Here is an 18,895-nt window from a genome sequence, read left to right on the forward strand (position 1 = left end):
TCGGCCACACTTGTGTCCTGTGGAGGGGCCTGATTTGTCTCTGGGCGTGTCTTTGTCGCTTATCTTGCACACCGTAGGTTTAGTGTCCTCTTTTTTGGCAGCCGCCGCGCATCTTTTGGAGAGTTCAGTCTTTTTGACGATCGCGATGATTTCGTGGAGGGGAGCCTCCCCACTCACTCACAACTTCTCCTGCACACTGGTGTTGACCGTGTGCATTATTATTTGGTCCTGTATCAGGTCATCATGCAGGTGCCCGAACTTGCAGTTTATCTTGAGTGCTGCGACGTAGTCTTCCACCATCTCTGCGTCGCTTTGTTTGCGGTAAAAGTAATTGTATCGATCTATGGCTATGCAGATGAACGGTTGGTAGTGACCATCTGAGTCGTCGAGCGCGTGCTGGAATACGTCTTCGTCTGTGGCTACTTTTGGCTTCTTGACCATGTTCTCATATACTCGTAGGCCCTCCGGTCCGAGATTGTGAAGAAGTATCTTCTTCCTGCGTTTGCTAGAGAACGCTTCTTCACCTTTGTCTTCCAGGGCCAATAGGTAGTTCAGAAAGTACCCCTTCTAGTCCGCCCACTTGATGGCTGGTTCACCTGGCTTCGGGATGAACGGCACAGGGTTGGTCAATGAGAAGGTCTGGGCGCACATCTTGCTGGACTGACGTGTATCCACTTGGAAGGGTTGTAGGTGGAATGCACTGCTGAAGGCATCGGGACCTGTAGGTGTGCCTGGTGAGGTTCACAGGGGCCTTCCTGGATAGCTGTGTGGAAGTCCTGGGCGAGCTGGCAGCATTGGGGGCGCCTGGGCATCATACTCTTCAATAGGCAAATGGGTGAGAGGACTTTGCTTGGCCCAGTTGTAGAGCGTGTGGCCCTGTGGAGCAGGTTGCTGTACACACTGTTTGCCCGTGGATGAAAGGAGGCTGCTAGGCCGAGTGCAGTGGGCGTTGCACTTTGGAGCAGGTTGCTTTACGCGTCGTGAGGGTATTTGGCTGGGAGGCAATAGAAGTGCTTGTGATCAGAGGCACTGCAGCAGTAAAGGGTCTGATGCACTCAGTTGCGGTAGGGCGTTGCTAGGGCCCATGCACTGTGCGCAGACTTGGTGTGCCGGCATGTCGCTCCACGCAAAATATTTTCTTGGGGCAGGTCGTGTGGATGGCGGCAGGCTCTTGATTAAACGCGGGCCTCTCTCACACCGTGTGCGCACCTTGTACTCACGGTAGGGCTGCCTCAGGACGAATGCCGGGTGATCACCACCCTCCCTCTGTGAGTGTGGAGGGTACACAGCTTGGTGTGAAGGGCGCGTGCTCGGCTCCGCGTTGCTGCGGGGTCCTCTGTAGCTCATCGCCAGTCTAGAGTGCTAACATTCTGAATTTGTGCCAAAAGTGTGGCACATCTTGATGCCATTTTGATAGAATGCAAGTAGAAAACGGAAAACCTTTTCTACTGAGGATACTGCAGTAAATGAGGGGCACTAGAGAAAAAGGAGCCCAAATATAGCACAAATATGACCCAAATGTAGCCCATGTATAGCCCAATGTCAAAAGTGTGCAAAACTGTACTGTTTTTCTGCAGTATTATACATTACAGACTTGACCCGGTAGTATTGGAGTGCATTACATAAACATCATTACTCAAGGACACATTCATTTGTTTTTTAGGCATGGGGAGATTGAGTGATTTGTCCAGAATCAGAGGAGGCTAAGCTGACGCCGAAACGCGAACCTGATTCCCCAATTGCAAATTCTGCAGTTCTGGCCGTAATTCCACATCCACTAACAAATAATCAAGTGATCAACTATATAAAAAAAAAAACAAAGATAGCAAATTATTTCAAAGAGCTTTATCGCTCTTTGAGAACTCAGAAAATATGTCCTTGTATTAGTTGTTTTGAGCACTAACTATAATTTCTTTGGGAATAAGATCCCCTCATATAGGAGGGAGCAGAGGCAATAAGCTGACCACGCTGAGCAGGAGGGATGGGCAGTGGCAGCACAACAGACCATGGAGGGCAAAGGAGAGGGGGAAAGGGCATCAAACCAACCATGCATTACAGGCAAAAGAGGCTGCCGCAACATGAAAGACCATTGAGGGCAGAAAGAAGAGGTAGTGGCCGTACATCGATACATTCCAACAGACCCAATTCAGGCAGGAGACTCCCGACGTTTTTAAGCCCAAAAGGGCTTTATTTTAGGTCTCCTGCCTAAAAACTCCTCTTTTTCAGTTTCAGTCAATGGAGGAAATCAATTCCCCAGGTTTTATTTTTCAAAATCTCCCTCTTACCAAGTTCAAAATGTTGGCAAATAAGGTCCATTGGATCATGGAGGGCAGGAGGAAATGGGGTAGGGACTTGGACTCAGATAAGAGAGGAGAGGAGGAAGATGGGCATAGGCACCAAACTGACCTTACAGAGCTGGCAGCAGGGGTTGTAGCAGCACCACAAGGGGAAATCGGGATGGCAGTGCAGCCCAACGGCCAATGGAAAGCAATAGGGAGGGTACAGGGACATGCACATTGACAAAAGAGAGCGGAAGGGAAAGAGGCATGGGCAGCAGCTGATCATACCGGACAGACAGAAGGGACAGTTGCAGCATAACAGACCATGACGAGCAGGAGGGAGGGGACAGGGGCACAACAAAGGACCAAACAAGGCAGGAGGGAGGGGAATAGGGGTCTGCACATGGAAAAAGGAGCACAGGAGCAAGGGGGCAGAGCAGGAGCAGCAAGTTGACCATAAAGGGCAGGAGGGATGGGCGCTGGAAGCACAACACGCCATGAATGGCAACAGTGAGACTATAATGTCATACACAAAGACATTGGAGAAAAAGGTGGGGGTCAGGGACAGCAAACTGACAAAACAGGGCTGTGGGAAGGGATGTGGTAGCACAGAAGACCATGCATGGCAAGCGGGAGGGTTAGTGGCAGCACAACAGCCATGGTGGGCGCAGGAGCTTGCATGAAGGACCAGGGAGGAGTAGGGGTTAGGCACACACAAAAGATGGCAGGGGAAGGGGCTTCACAACAGACCACACAGGAGGAGCAGTTGCAGCAAAACAGAGCATGGAGGGAAGAAGTAAGTGGCAGCAAAATGGACCATGGAGGACAAAAGAAAGGGGATGGAACTTGGACAGGCAGGGTGGATGTGGCTGGGGCAGGCAGCAGCCATGTGACGCCTGTAATGCCTTGATTTATACCTGCATAGTTATAATTTTCATGTATGAGATTATTTCATACAGCGTATAATGATTCTTAGGTTAGCCAAAATTGTAGGCTTCATGTGTATTTTCCCAGGCTCTCTAGATGGGTTGCTCATGAGATTCATGTGTATGCAGATTCTGTTCTTTCTCACATTTCTTTTTCAGGTGGAGAAATTCATCTTTGTTAATTAGAATAATGCTTTTGTTTTAGGAGCTAAGTTTAGGAAAGAGGATACATTTGAACAAGCGGTGCTGATAATGTGGGATGGTGTTCTTTCTCACCGGGAATCAAGGTCATCGAGCAAGAGCCTGGGAGCATTGCGATCGCATGGAAAGTAAGCTATGAGGACGTGTCCAGCTGGATGGGATGATTGCATGAGGTGACGATGGGTGTGTCCTATGATTTCAGTGTTGGGGTTAGGGACAGAGTCCGGGCGGGACTTCGACCAAATCTGCGGAGAGGAAGGAGCATTTAGACCGAGCTCTGTAGCTTTATGCTACTTGACCCAATCAACGTGAGTGTACTTTTTAGGAAGTCGTCACACACGAACACCACCTTGCCTGGGGAATGCTAAGTAGGGAAGTCATATTAGCGGTAGGGTAGAGACAGACTAATGATTTTTACTTATCAACCTCCAATGAAGAAGGCTCTGAATGTTGGCGCAGTCATATTCTGCGTCCTGATTCTACAACTGGTCATTATTTGCATGTTGTATGGACTCAACATTACCCATAGATTTGGCTTTGTATTAGTTCCAATGTATTTTTACACCCTCATAATGAGGTGCCTGTATGTCCAGTTGTTCTTGTTCTTGTAATAAACTAACTAACCCTAGAATCGGAAGTCGGTGATTCTTTGGAGTCATGGTTCATTGAAATGGTGATATATGATTAGCGAAAGATTTTTCTCCCCTCTATTCTTTTAAGCAGGGAACAAAGAGCCATCGAAAAGGGGCTCCATAGTAAGTCTAGAACATGGAACACGGCTCCTTCACTAGGCAGGTGGAAGGGGCAGTAGCAGCTCAAGAGAACACTCAGAGTAGATAGGAGTGTGGCAGGTCCATGGAATATGGTGAGCAGAAAGCAGGGGCATGCACACAGATATTGGAGGGCAAGTGGAAGGAGAGTAGGGACAGCAAGCTAAGCACAGAGGCTAAGCAGGAGGGTAATGATGATGCATAGGATTGGGCAACGAAAGGCAAGAGGTGTGGGCAGGGACATCAAGCTTAATGGAGGGCAGTGGCAGCACATCAGACCATGCAGGGCAAGAGGGAGGGGGTTTGTGCATGAACTCTGACACGGAGGCTAAGGAGGAGGTGGATGGGGCAGCAAGTAACTGTTCAAGGCAGGCAGGAAGGGCATAGGCAGAACAATAGCCACAAATGGCTGTAATGAGGGAGCAGGGTCAAGGATTTGGACAATGGATAGCAAGGAGTGGGGGCAGGAGCAGCAAGCTTGGGTGGGGCAGCACAATGCCAGGCCAAGCCCTGTGTTCAACCCCCCACTGTGCACTGCGATGGGCATCTTACCGTTAAAAAAAAAATCCCTTGCCACCCAATGACCCATACCCACCCGAAACCCTAACAATTCCCTTGCCACCCAAAACCCACACCCAATCTAAACCCTCAAAATTCCTTTGCCACCCTAACCCCAAACAAATCCCTTACCACCCAAAACCCCATACCTACCCTTAAAAAAAAAACACTTGCCACCCAAAAACCCATACCCAACCGAAAGTTTCCTTTGTCCCCCAAAAATCGACACTCACCCTAAACCTTCAGAATTCCCTTGCCACCCAAAAACCCATCCCCACCCTAAACCCTAAAAAATCCCATGCCACCGACAGACCCACACGCACCCTAAATGCTGTAAATTCCCTTACCATCCAAAAACCCATACCCACCCTACACCCTAAAAGTTCCCTTGCCACCCAAAAATCCATACCCACCCTAAACCCTAAAAACTCTTGCCGCCCCAAAAATCCATACAAACGCTAAACCCTAAAAAATGTATTATCACCCAAAAAACCATACATAACCTAAACCCTAAAGGTTCCCTTGCCACCCAAAACCCATACCCACTTTAACACCTAAAAAATCCCTACCACCTAAAAACCCATACCCACCTTAAACCCTAAAAATTCCCTTACCACTCAAAAATCTACACCCAAACTAAATCCTAAAAAAGTATTACCACTCAATAACCCATGCCGACCCTAAACCCTAAAATATGCCTTGCCACCCAAAAACCCATTCCCAACCTAAACCCTCATATCAATGTGTGTTTATATAATTCTAAAAACAACGCTCCAATAGGAACATTCAGGAGCACACAGCGGATTCCAAAGACCTTTTATTTTGCCAAGCAGACGCGTTTCAGCGTGAATTCGTCTTTCTCAATACTGGTCCCCACAGAGGGTCCTGATATTATCCGTTCTTTCATATTTATAACAAAACACAGTCCCCATTGGTTGCTAGATCTTATAACCATCCAATTGAATTACTGGTTAGTTTGGCATGCAGGTATTCAGAATTTGTTCATACACATTCAACATATGTAAAGCAAAAACTTTACAAATCAGAGTCGAAAACAACTTTGTTGAGTCAGTACTTTGAGCTGCAATATTTACGGTTTTATTTCTGTAGTGCATCTCCTGTGCACCACTTGTCTGAAAGCCACATCTGGAATGATTTGTTGAGTTGAACAGGCTATCAATATTTCAGTAAATCAATTCTAGAAGCCACCATTGGCATATTGCATATGGTTTTGGGCGATACATCTGGGTTGCTAAGTCCAGTTTTGGAGGCCAGCTATGGTGTATCCTGTTCAGTTCTGAATGACACAGATGGCGTACTGTGTAGAGTTCTAGGGCTTACCTAGGGTTGATGTTGAATACAGGGCCGAAAGCATTCTCTGCTACCTCACATCTGGTGCTGAAGACCAATATTTAGCGTTAGTGTGTACAGTAGTTCTTATTTGGAGAATTAGGTTACCTTTTGGAGGTCACGTCTGGCAAACTATGTCCGGTTTTGGAAGACCCATATGGATTGTTGCATTCAGTTCTGGACCCCACTCTGCATTTTATGTCCAGTTCTGGAGTCATTATCTCGAATGATGTATTTTATTTAATGGACAACATTGGGATTTTTAGGTCTCGCCTGCGCAGCGCGCATGTGCTGCACAGGAGGACCTTTAGCCGTCGCTCTGCTCTTTTTGGAAGCACTACACTTGCACACACTCGTGCTTGTGGCGGCATCCAGCTTGTGGGAGCGAGTAGGGGTGCGCCACAAGTGTAGTGCTTCCAAAAAGAGCAGACTGCACGCGCATGCACACACCACTCCCGGGCTTGTTTTACTGTTTGTCCTCTTTGATCACACCTCTAATACTCACTGCCTAGCCACCGTCTGCTGTTCTTATAGCAGTTACAACGCTCATTGAGCTTCCCTGGACAGCTCTCAGGTCACCTTACTCATTCTCCCTGTGTTTCCGTGTTATCAGTTAGTGCTCAGCATCTGGTTTTCCTGTCTGACATCTTTGAGAGCAGTTTTTATGTTCCCTGGCTTTTCCTGGTCTTTGCTCTCTTAGCAGTTATGCACCTTGTGTTTAAAAAAACTCTATTCCTAGTGACTTTGCCGTCATCATGTTTCCTATGTTTGGCCTCTCTTCGCAGGTAACGCACTGACTGCGATTTTTTGCAAGCACTTGTCTTCTCCGTACACACCCTTTTCTGTGATCTCAATATTATCCTTGTAGTCTCTAGCTCTGCGCTCCTGCACACACTCTCGCTCTGTGCTCTTGCAGTCACTTGCTCTGTGCTCTTGCAGTCTCTCTCTGTGCTGCTGCACTCTCTCTCGCTCTGTGCTCCTGCAGTCTCTCGCTCTGTGTTCCTGCAGTCTCTCGTTCTGTGCTCCTGCAATCTCTATCGCTCTGTGCTCCTTCACTCTCGCCCTCTGTGCTCCTTCACTCTCTCCCTCTGTGCTCCTTCACTCTCTCCCTCTGTGCTCCTTCACTCTCTCCCTCTGTGCTCCTTCACTCTTCCTCTGCGCTCCTTCACTCTCTCTCTCTGCGCTCCTTCTCTCTCTCTCTCTGCGCTCCTTCTCTCTCTCTGTGCTCCCTCTCTCTCTCTTGCTCTGCTATCCTGCACTCTCTCTCACTCTGCACTGCTCCTGTGAATAGATTATTTAATCAAGACCACCTGCACTCAGTGAATGTAGTTAATCTTTGTTCATGGTGTTTCCTGTGCTCCACAGGAGGCACAATACCCACATTTGTGGTGGGGCCCCAGGTCATATAAGCAGTTTCATGTGAAGACGAAATTATAAGCGTGCCCCGCCCAATGTCTTTACACGCAAACATGATGGTGCATGGAAAAGCCTGTACAATGAAAGAACTCGCCCCAAATCAAGATCCATAAATAAACAATGTATTTATTAATTTTGTGTTGTGCCAGAAAACCAGTGCTCCAGAACTCTAAAAATAGATGAGGGAAACATTTGCATTGGCAATGTGCATCACTGCCACTTTATCTTAAGGAGGACTGTCCCAACCTTATTGCACCCTCTATTAAAGTATTCGATGAGATAAAATGTTAGCAATGTGTATTATATCTGCATTAAGTATACGTTTACTGTGCCTATTTTCATTTATAAATCAAGTACAAGAGTATCGTGATCATGTTTGTTTTATTGATGCCCTAAAGAGGCTTCCTATTTGACCATTAGAAAAAATAAACTATCGCTACTGTGCTACTGACAGTGTTCACCCGCTGCCTCCCACGAGCATCCCATTCCCTTTCTCTTCTCTGCTGGCTCACCCCCTCAGCCCTCACTCTGACTCCCATCATCACACCCGCTTCAGGGCGTATCTCACACCTCTCCTCCTGGTCTTTCTGCGACTGTCATGACCCACCTCCCTGTCTGTTCCTACCTCCCCTGCCTGCCATGCTTTCTCTCACTCTGGCTTTGCATGGCTCCCTCCCTGCCTGTGCCTCTTACTTAATGCCCAGAGCCCAGTAAAGCCCTTGAGAAAAAAGTGTTACAGAGAAAAACAGAACGAATTCTACACCTTGTGTCTAACACTTAAGAAAAGCCGCTTGCTGAGGTATTCATTCGGTGAATGGAAATACAACTATTAACAAGCATTGGCATAGCCAACAGGTCTCGCCTTTGGGACCTTATAAGTGTTTAACCATGCAGCAGTTAATGTTGTTGCACCAAGGATATTGTGCAGCATAACTAAATACTTTTAAGGTCCCAAAGGCGAGAACTATTGGCTATGCCAATGCTTCTTGTATACGCTGCTGTATGGCAGCGCGGCCCTTTGTGGCCAGAAGAGACATAGGCCGAAAATCGGGGAGCAGGGATGGATTGGTGCATGCAGGCAGAGAGAACAATATATGAGAGTAGGGGCTCCCCACGAAAATTTGACAAGATCTGGGGCTTATGAAGGAAATACAGAGACTTCAATTACCTCCACAAATTGTTAACTGTCAACTCATTTCACTTATGTGCAATTTTCAAAACGTACGATGTCTGTGTCAAAAGGTTTTGCTGTATGTTCTTTGTTCACAGTACAAAGCATAATACAGAGATTTTGTTTTAAAAAAACAGGATTTTTATGTTCCTTTCAGGAGGCCGCAACAGGAGTCTGTCTAATTCTGGGAACCACATAAGACATACTGTGCATAGTATTATGTTCAGTTCTGGAAGCCGCTTATAGGGTTTACTTCCAAATCTGAAGACCTCAGATGGAGCATTGTGGGAAGTTCTGGAGGCATCATGTGCAGTGCTGTTTCGAGTGAAGAAGGCATCACCTGGAGTGCTGGATCCAATTCAGAAAGACCCTCTAGAGTACTGTTGTCGGTTCTACTTGCATCATCCAGTGTTGGGTCTGAACATTGAGGCTTCTTCCTGAGCATTTTGTCCTGTTCTTGGGAGCTTATCTGGGTATTGTGCCAAGGGCATAAACTCCACTAACAATATTGTGCACATTTCCTGGTGTATAACCTGTAATATTAATATAAATTTTAGAGGTTACATCAAGAGGTGTGTGCCCGTATCTGGAGGTAACGACTGAGTGTTGCAGAACATGGTTTGCTTACTGATGGATTATCGTGTGCATGTATGTGTGTCAGTGGTGGACAAATCAGTGCATGTGGGTGAATTGATTGCGAGTGGGATGATAAACGAGTGTGAAGAGCTGAGTGGGTTATCGGATGAATGTGAGGACCAGTGATTGGGTAGCGGCGCTCGTGAGTGGGTGGGTCAGTGAATGGATGTGTGAGTCAGTGAGATGGAGGGTGTTAGTCGCTGGGTAAGAGGATGTTATTTTCTGAAAGATGAGCATCCTTCTTTGCACATATCAGAGGTCAGGAATTTGACTGAAACATTCACCTAGGGCTTTCTTCTAAACAAAGCAGTATATAGAATACACACATAATAATAGGTTAGGCTGCTCTAAGGAATAATGGCATTTTCATTTCTGCACTATTGAATGGTGAGGTTGAGAGGTGAATTTACTGTGATCTAAATGTGGATGCAGGCTATTTCCTGCTGCTTCCAACAAGGGTGCTGCAAGTTTTTCTATAGATGGACACTTTTAGCCGTTGGCACTCTCTCTGGCTGGTTCCAACATACAAATATTAACACTTTCTCAGTGGACTCTGGTTGAAGGGTTAAAACAAGCACACCATCTTTAGCCTCTTGAGCTCTTCATCAGCTTGCTCCCCAAACAGGGACTTTCCCAAAAAGCAGAGATGTAGAATCTTTTGTTCAGCTTCCAATCAAAGGTCGGAAGGCACAGACTGGAAAGCGAACACAGGGAGAGACTGAGGGAGGAGAAGGAGAGGGAGCAGGGGAGAAGAAGGCCATGGGTAAAATCTCTGCAGGACATCAGCTAAAGCTGTAATAATGCGGTTTGGAGCACCATGGTCTTTACGTACAATATTTATAGCTTTATTTTTAATGTCCTATGGAAAATTGGATCCACGCTAGCCATAAGAAATCATTAACATCTACCAAGAAAAATTGTCCTGCCTGATGTTAGTAGCACTAAGGCATGTGTGATCTTTACCTTCTTTCCCAGCAAAGCAGTCTCATTTAGTGGTCCAGATGAAGATACCTTGAAGGGAAATAAGAATCAACTCTCGGCTGCAGAATCAGTTAAGGAGTCTGCTGGTGGATGGTACAAAAGTTGCATCCTTTGCTTGGACCCTGTACTTCCGTTCCTGTCTGGAGGAACATTGTATTTATGTTGCTGTCTGAAGGAAAAAAAGACTATAAGAAATAGGAGAGGAACATCGCCATGTTAGGCTCTAGGTGACCTCGTCCTAATGGCACAGCACTCTTAGGTGCAAATGGGCTTTCTTAAAACTTGTAGTGAGTCGTAAATGTCCTGCCATGGTCTTCATCAGGGGATGTAGGCTCTACATGATCACTCTCTGATTGAGGGGGGTGCCACCTTTAAATGAGAGGGATGGCTCAGGCATCAAGATGCTAAACTTGCCCACTGGCTTGGGAGCAAAAGGGTGCAGGGATGTTTCGTATTAGACAAAAGACTCACCCAGGGAAAATACTCTGCCCTGTTCTACATGGGCCTTGCAGATGTCTGCATAGGAACGCTAAACCGCTAGTTCGGATGAGCAGGTGATAAATTGAAAACATGCATTTACTACATTTTCAGCATCAAATGATGCTTTGATCTCAACACAAACACACACAACATATTCTCTGGAACGGACACTGCGAAATAATAATGAAGCACATTCTCCAGTTTAGACCTGGATACTTTTATTAGAAAGATATAAAATATACAAAAATCAAAAGCGTCCCAAAGTGAAACACAATTTGATGGTTTGATACAGTAAGGTATCAGCCGTAAGGTGCTTTGATGATCCTGAAAGACATGATTAGGAAATGAAAACCAGCAGGAGAATACTGAATAAGGTAACAGAAGTACAGAGACAAGCCAAAAATAAATTAATAAAATAGAGCCAACCCGTATTTTGATTTTGCTTGCTAAAAGACGTGTTACTTCAGTACTTTTTTCTTAAAGAAGAGTATTTCTTGGCTCCTTCACTCTGCTCAGAAGAAAGTGCAAAATATAATTGTCACACATAGCTCTTGCACTGCAAACCAGAAACATTCATAGTCCATGTCTTAGTCTGCCACCCACCACAGCCTTATGTGAAGAAAAATCGCCATGAAGACCTTTCATTGCAACCTGGTGGTAAAAATCTTAAACCATAAGGAAACAAGATACCAGAATGGGAGAAACACTCCAGAGAGAGACTGGATCTTCTTTATTATGCCTAGAGGAAGGCCCAACAAAACATCAGACAACATGTCCATAGAAATGAGACCTCAAATAACAAGAGCGGAAAAATCGCCCCAAAAATATGAAACCCCAATTCACATGAGCAAAGAGATACAGAAAGAATAAAGAGAAACATGAGTAGAGATATGAGATGGAGTATTAGAATATCACCAAAGATAGTCCCACTGAGATAGGACCCTGGCCACAAGGACCAACAAGATGCCCGATAAAAAAGACCCATATATAATAGATTGAAGGGTAGATCAACTGAAACAGCGTCCAGGTGAAATTTGCAACAAAATACCTGAGATGGTGCCAAACCCAACATGGGCACAGAGTTAAGACTACAGCAAATAGGAACAGGGAGAAACATGTATAAATGGGACTGCAACCAACAAAAGCACGGAGTTGCAACCTTGCACAACCTCAGGTAATAGAAGCAAATAAAGAGACTCCGGGAGAAGTGGAAGCAGCCAACCGAAAAAGAGAGGATCACTAAAATGGAACACCTAGTATTAGAGAAACATTCTCAAGCTGAGAAATCCCGCCACTAAGGGTAGCACAGAGAGACAGAGGACATAACAGACATCACCTCAATGGCAGTACTAAGTCAGCAATTGTGGTCCTACTGAGATGGGCCTTAGGCAACTGCCAGGAGATACAGCATGTAGATGCTCAGAGATGATGCGTCAGTCAACAGGAGTTGAAGGATGCCCATGGAACATGTGAAAGAACGACGGAGACAAAAAAATGACAAAAAAAACTTACTGGCTGCCCTCCCGCTTCTATTTGAGCTCCTTTCCACCACTGCAGGCAGGCACAGGTTCCCAGCCTGCCCCGTGGCAAATCCTAAAGTTGCTCTCATGCATGAGAGCAGCTTCAGGATTGGCCTGTGCGCCAATGATGTGCCCTCCAAGACTGACTGGGAGTCTGTGCCTGCTCCCTCCAACCCAAACAATGCAGCTGGGGTTGGAGAGAGCCTCACTGCATGTGTGTTTTTTGGCCGGCCATAGACAGCCAGCCAAAAACCACATGCGCGGTGTAGGCAGAGCCCACCACACCCCCTCCAGCCTATCATCACCCTGGCCTCAGCCGGAGCTCCGACAGAAGCTAAACAACTCTGTTTTAAACTGATATTATTGTTTTATTATTACATTTTTTAAAGTACTGAATTTTTGAATCTGATAAGTATAATAAAAATACTATGGACTAATTACCCACAGCCTACTAAGCAGGAAAACTGTGAAGCCCTAAAGAGGAAGCCCAAAAACAACATAGGGAAACTGATTGTCGAACACCATATCAGCTCCTAGCCAACATAATAAGTAAGTGCCCAAAATCTATTAATTTATTTCAGGTTCTAAGTTATGTCATTTAAATGAGCTTGCAGAATGGTGAAGTGCCTGTTGGCCTATGCTGAACACGCAATGCCCACAAGGCTTTCAGTAATCAGGAAATCATGCTTCAATGCCAAACTACTTGCTTTGATAGACCTGAGATTGCATAAACCTACATCCATGTATAGTCAATTATTGTGAGACTATAAATAACTGGAAGAACATTAAGAAATATGGTATCCCAGATTATGCTCTGATTGGCTGTGCATTTTGAGAAAGATGCAATGAAAACTATAAAAACCCATGTATCTTGTTCTTCCAGGAGTTCAGAGGCAATTGCATATGGACTTGATGCAGCTGTGTGTAAAATTTACCTTTGAACCTTAATGTCTATTTGTCTTATTGTTTTTAGGCTTCAACATAGTTGGTGAAGAATGCTAGAATCAATACTACTACCTCTCGCTTAGAGTCAACATGAGCAACAATAACTATCTAGTGGTAGCTAAAGCAGGGAAGACCCCAAAACATTGCACCAGGAATTCAGTATAATCCCTTATCTCATTATGCAGACACTGAGTGTATGCAATAATGGCTTTGAGCATTTAAATGAACTTCCATGCACTGCCTCAACCAAGTTGGCACATATGAAGAGAATCTGGGTTAGCACATACATCTGGAGGCTATAAAGAGTCCGAATCCAGCGCCTCTCACCCATATCTACACACCTCTTACAGTTTAACAGAAACACTGCATAACGTAATCCATTCTGAAACTTTCTCAGAGGACATAAACGCAAGTTAAAACCTGCTTCATGTTGTGTTAAAGAAAAAACGTTTGCGCAAGAAGTTGAAGTATCCTGGTATTTGCTTGTAGGTCCCTTTTGATGCCACTTCACTGGAGACCTGGAAATAGGATAAAATATTTATTTTGGATAAGAGGAACGATTTTAGAATGCAACTCTTACAATCTATACATTTTACATATTTTGTCATTTACCTTCGAGTCTTTAGGGACTTAAGACCTCATGGTAAACCTTCCTAATCAGATTAGGTTCTCTGCGGCCAAGTTTATTCTTCTGGAGAAACAGTCTACTATAGCCAAAGCCTATAAGACAGTTTTATTGCCAACGGTAGGCAATGCTGGATCAGCGTGTGTTTTCTGCCTTGGTGAAATGCTCCACAAGCAGCTTAATATATGGGGGCTTAACGCCCACTCTCACTCAACCTCAGACTGGATCCCATATGACCCAAACCCTCTTCATAGATCCTCCGAGACCACCAATATCTTTTCTGACCTCCATGATCAGGATGCAACCCTATGAAATCATGAATAACAGATCACTTGTGATCTGGGTGACCCACCTGGGTTCCCCGTATCCTACACTCTTTTGGATTAAAATGGAACTTACTCCATCAGCCTGGTACTCAAGAGATATCATCTTCACACAGTCTTAATGTTCAGAATGCATACAATGGGACCACCCCTTCTTCACCTTGTTCCCCCCACAGTATGCTTTGATTCCACTGTGACCCCAATGAGCCACATTGAATCCCTTGCCGCTTGCTTTAAAGACAGATCAGCTTTGATCCAAACCATCAACCTCACCGCCTTGTAACTTTCATGATCAGCTTCAATCAAGCCACAGATGTGACAACAAGAACAGACATGAGGACAGGACCAGGAGACCCACTGGGAGTGGCACACACAGCAGACTGGCACTCGGGAGGGGGACAGACATGGACAGAGTAAATATGGGAACCGCAGATGGTAAGGGACCAACAATGAAGCACAGCAACAAATTCTCTGAGAAACATACGTCTGGCAGTGGCAATAAGGGACTCATACAGACAGAGTGGACTGTGTGGGATAGAGTTGGGGAACAGAAATTGTAATGGATGAATATGTAATAGAAGGGCTGCGAAGGACATTAATAGATAATGGGGAGATAGGTATAGGAAGAAGGGACAGATATGGGCGGAAGACCGCGCAATGATACCCAACAGGTGACATCCCATACATTGACAACACAAAGCTCTCATCAAGGAACGTTTACTGAGAACATAATATTATTTACTAGCATTGGAATTGCTGACTTCCACCCAGCAATGCTCACAGTAAGTCATTTTTGTTGTTGGTATTTTATTTATTGCATTTTCCAAGAAATAACAGGTTAGAGATTAGCAAAAGGACAAGATGTAAAGAAAAAAAAAAAAGAAAGAGCCATACAGGGATATCCAACAATGACACATTAGAGCAACAGTAGTAGCATCATTTTGAGTACAAAAACTGAGCGTGGTCAGTATAGAGGTTGTTTGATTATCGTCCAGAGGTGAGGGTAGATCAAGAAGAATGGCTCAGGGAAAAGTGCATGTCCAAGCAAGATCTTCACATCGTGCAGCATAAGCCATACACTTCACAGTTAGAAAAACAACAAGAGAGCATCACATCATTGCAATAAATCTATTCATCCGGGACAGCATATTGAAATGAACAAACATATATTCCCTCTGCCTCCTAAGGGTGCAGGAGCAAGTAAGATCGAAATGGCTCCCAGATGTTTTTAGGCCTGGAGGTGGGTGGTTACAGGGTAGCATAAGTGTCACTAGTGGTGTCACAATATATAAAATTTCTCATCCAGGCCTTAACTGTTGGGGTTGCAGGGCTGGACCAGTGTTTAGAAACTTGTTGTCTGGCAAGGAGCAAAGCGAAGGCAGATAACCTACATATTCCAGCATCCAATGGTTTACTTTAGCCTAACAAAGGTATTAATGGAGAAGGGGTCAGCTCCGAGTCAATCATCAAGGTGAGATGACGAAAGACTTCTCCCCAATATGCTAATATTGGTGTGCAGTTTCACGCTAAATGAGAGAGGTCTGCGGATTCTGTTGCGCCTCTAGGGCAACTATGGGATTTAGTGGGGTCCATCTTAGCAAGCAATTTAAGAGTTATATACGCTCTATGTAAGTACTTAAGACTTAAGAGTCAGTGGCGAAAGTCGCAAGAGATTAGCCAGATTTGCTAGCAGCAAAATGCCCATGTCTTAGCTGGCAAGGAGTGTCCAACATCCCTTTCCCTTGCCACCTGCGCCCCCATACCCAGCTGCGGCCAGAGTGTAAGGGCTAAATGATAGAGTTGAGAGACCAAGTGGGCGCTGTTAGCAGATGTAACGACAAGTGAGAGTGGGGGGGGGATCCTCAGTTCTACTGTAGAAGCTTGAAGTGCGGCAGTCAGAGGCGCTCGACCTGTGTAGAAAAAAACGGTCCATTTGGGACACATCATGGCCTTCTGCAAGATCCATAACGGAAAAGCATCTGGGCATTACGGAATACATCACCTAAACTATGCAACCTGCATCGGGTTAGGGTTCTTTTGGTTAATGTTTCTGTGGTCGGGGACAACCATGGGTTGCCCAAGAGCAGTATGTGAGGGGAGTAGTTTAGACCAAGCCCAGAATGTCGTCTGGCGAGTCTGCATTTCAGTGGGCGAATTAAGTAGTCTGTGAGGCATAATAGCTGAGAGAGAATGAGGACGAGCCTGGGACCACTCCGGTTTTAGATATTACAGTCTTGCGTCCGGGTAATACCAATAATATGCAAATTGCGCCTGCACAACTAAATAATACAAAAAAAAATCCGGGACGCCAAACTCTGATAACTGATAACGCATTGTCAATGTCTTCCAACTGATGCGCGGCTGCCCACCGGCCTAGACTAGTCCAATAAGCATGCCCTGCAGCGTATCAAAGAATTTAGAAGTAAGTGAAATGGGAATGTAGAGAAAAAGATATAAAAAGCGGGTAAGTACCACCATTTTTTATGATGGCAATTCTTCTGGCGAGTGATAGGGGAAGAATGATCCATCAGTCAATTTGAGTCAATAATCGATAAATTGCAGGTCCATAATTGAACCGAATAACCGCCACGGCATTGTGGTGCAATAAAATACCCAGATATCTTGGGGGGTGGGAGATTGGGGGGGGGGATTCGTCACACCAGAGCAAAGGGAAAATCAAGAGTAAAAAGAGTTGTGGTGTCTGTTAGCAGGACTAGTTCAGATTTAGCCCAATTGATGACTAGTCCAGAAAACACCCCAAACCTTACAATTTTGCGGAGGAGGGGAGGGAGATTAGTTTCAGGGTTCCTGACAAACACCAGGACATCATCTGCATAAAGTGAAGCCAATAGGGGGCCTTGGTGGAATCTGAGCCCACGTTGTAAATGATGCTCCTGTAGATGACGTACAAGGGGGTCCACTGTAATGATAAATAGTAATGGGGACAGAGTACAGCCCTGTCTGGTTCCCCGTGAAAGCGTGAACTGCTCCGTAAATCCACCAAATTACATGGAGTCGAGCCACTGGATTCATATATAGGAGGCGAATAAGATAAGAGAATGTTTTGGGGATTTCCAATTTGCGTAATGTGGCACATAGGAAGGGCCATTCCAGGGAATCAAACGCTTTTCCAGCATCAAGCAATACTGCTGCGGCCGGATATTCAGGAGTAATCTGAATAATAATTGCAAAGACAGTGCAAAGATTTACAGATGTGGAGTGATTCAGGACAAATACAGTTTGAAACGGCGAAATCATTTTGTCTACCTTGAGAGAGTTATGAGTCGCAAGGATCTTAGCTAAGATTTTAAAGTCTTGATTTAGCAAAGAAAGGGGCCTGTAAGAAGTACAACGATAAGGAGGTTAGCCAGATTTGAGGAACAAAGAAATGATGGCCTCTCACATCGTAAGAGGGAGAATTCTGTTTTCTAGAGATTCTACATACACCTCTAACAGATGAGGGATTGGCAATATGTTTATATGTTTTATAAAATATGCCGGATAGGCCGTCGGGACCATGGGCATGGGTCCCGCTGAGATCATCTATGGAGACACTTCATCCACTGTAATAGGTGAGGCCAAAATTGATGTTGCCCACCTTCGAGCCAGACCATGGCCACTTCAGACAAATAAATGAGTAGTAGGAGAAGAAAGTGGAGGTAATGTCAGCGCTATTTGTAATCTATGTACCGCCTTCTAATTGAATCTGTGTTATGAATGAAGATTGATATTGGGGACTTAATAATCTGGCTAATGTTCGGCCCGGTCTCTCACTATATCTGCACCCGTGCATATTTACCAAGATAATTAGCCTCACGAGAAGATTCGCCCTGTGATGTTATTGGAGGTGGGGGGGGGGGGGTCTTCTTTCGAGGTGTGTGTGCCAAGGTCTTTCAATGCTTCCTCAGTAATCTCAAGGTGCTGGCAGATAGAAAAAAGCACCCCAAACTGTTACCAATACAAGTTGCCCGGATACAACGTTTAAATGCCTCCTATAGTGTGGCATAGCTGGACACTGAGCTAATGTTTAGCTAAAAGTATTCCACTATGGGGTCCCTGATTTCGCTTCTGAATACACGGTCGTGGAAAGCTTTTGCCGGGAAACATCAGGGTACTTTGTTCGTTTGGCATTGGGAATGGAAAGAGTCATAGGCACTGGAGAATGGTCTGAAAGAGTGTGGGAAAGATGCTCAATAGAGAGGACAGTCAGTGAAAGGTTAGGAGAAAAATACCAATGATCTATACATGACTAGGTCCTGTTTGGGGCTGAATAAAAAGAGAATCCTTCACCCACGGGGTTGTGGGCGAGCCATACATCCGTGAGGAAGAAGGACTATAAGAGATCAGTGAGTCCCTGCACAGAGTGGGGTTTGGTGATCAGTCCAAGGCCAGTCGTATCCAAAGCTGGATTCAATGTAAGGTTGAAGTCCCCACCCATTAAAATAGTGTCACTGGCCAGTTGGGAGATGTGTGTAGAAATACTGGGGGAAAAGTCTGGTGTGTCTACATTGGGGGCGTAAATGTTTACCAGGAGCAGAGTTTCCACCCCTAAAGTGCCAGCCACTAGTAGGTATCGGCCTTCCGGGTCCACAACTACTTTATGCACTTGGCATGGTACTGCTTGTGGACTAGGAGGCATCCCCCTCTTGAATAAGTAGGAGTAGTTTCTTACCTGTAACTCCAGTTCTGTAGTAGGGGTATCTCTGTTATAGTC

The 18,895-nt window shown here is 45.3% G+C and overlaps 1 protein-coding gene across 2 annotated transcripts in view; it reads right to left on the reverse strand.

Moving 5' to 3' along the window:
- Positions 1–10,969: 10,969 nt before the first annotated feature.
- The window catches only part of CASP9 (caspase 9), a 148,296-nt gene continuing 140,370 nt past the window's right edge, over positions 10,970–18,895 (reverse strand). For both annotated transcript variants that reach the window (XM_078642996.1, XM_078642997.1), the window contains exon 10: positions 10,970–13,751. In XM_078642996.1, coding sequence (XP_078499122.1) covers positions 13,659–13,751 — 93 coding nt within the window. In that variant the 3' untranslated portion in view covers positions 10,970–13,658. The remainder of the gene's footprint in view (positions 13,752–18,895) is intronic.

This window comes from Lissotriton helveticus, chromosome 5_1 (assembly GCF_964261635.1).
Source record: "Lissotriton helveticus chromosome 5_1, aLisHel1.1, whole genome shotgun sequence".
Lineage (NCBI taxonomy): Eukaryota > Metazoa > Chordata > Amphibia > Caudata > Salamandridae > Lissotriton > Lissotriton helveticus.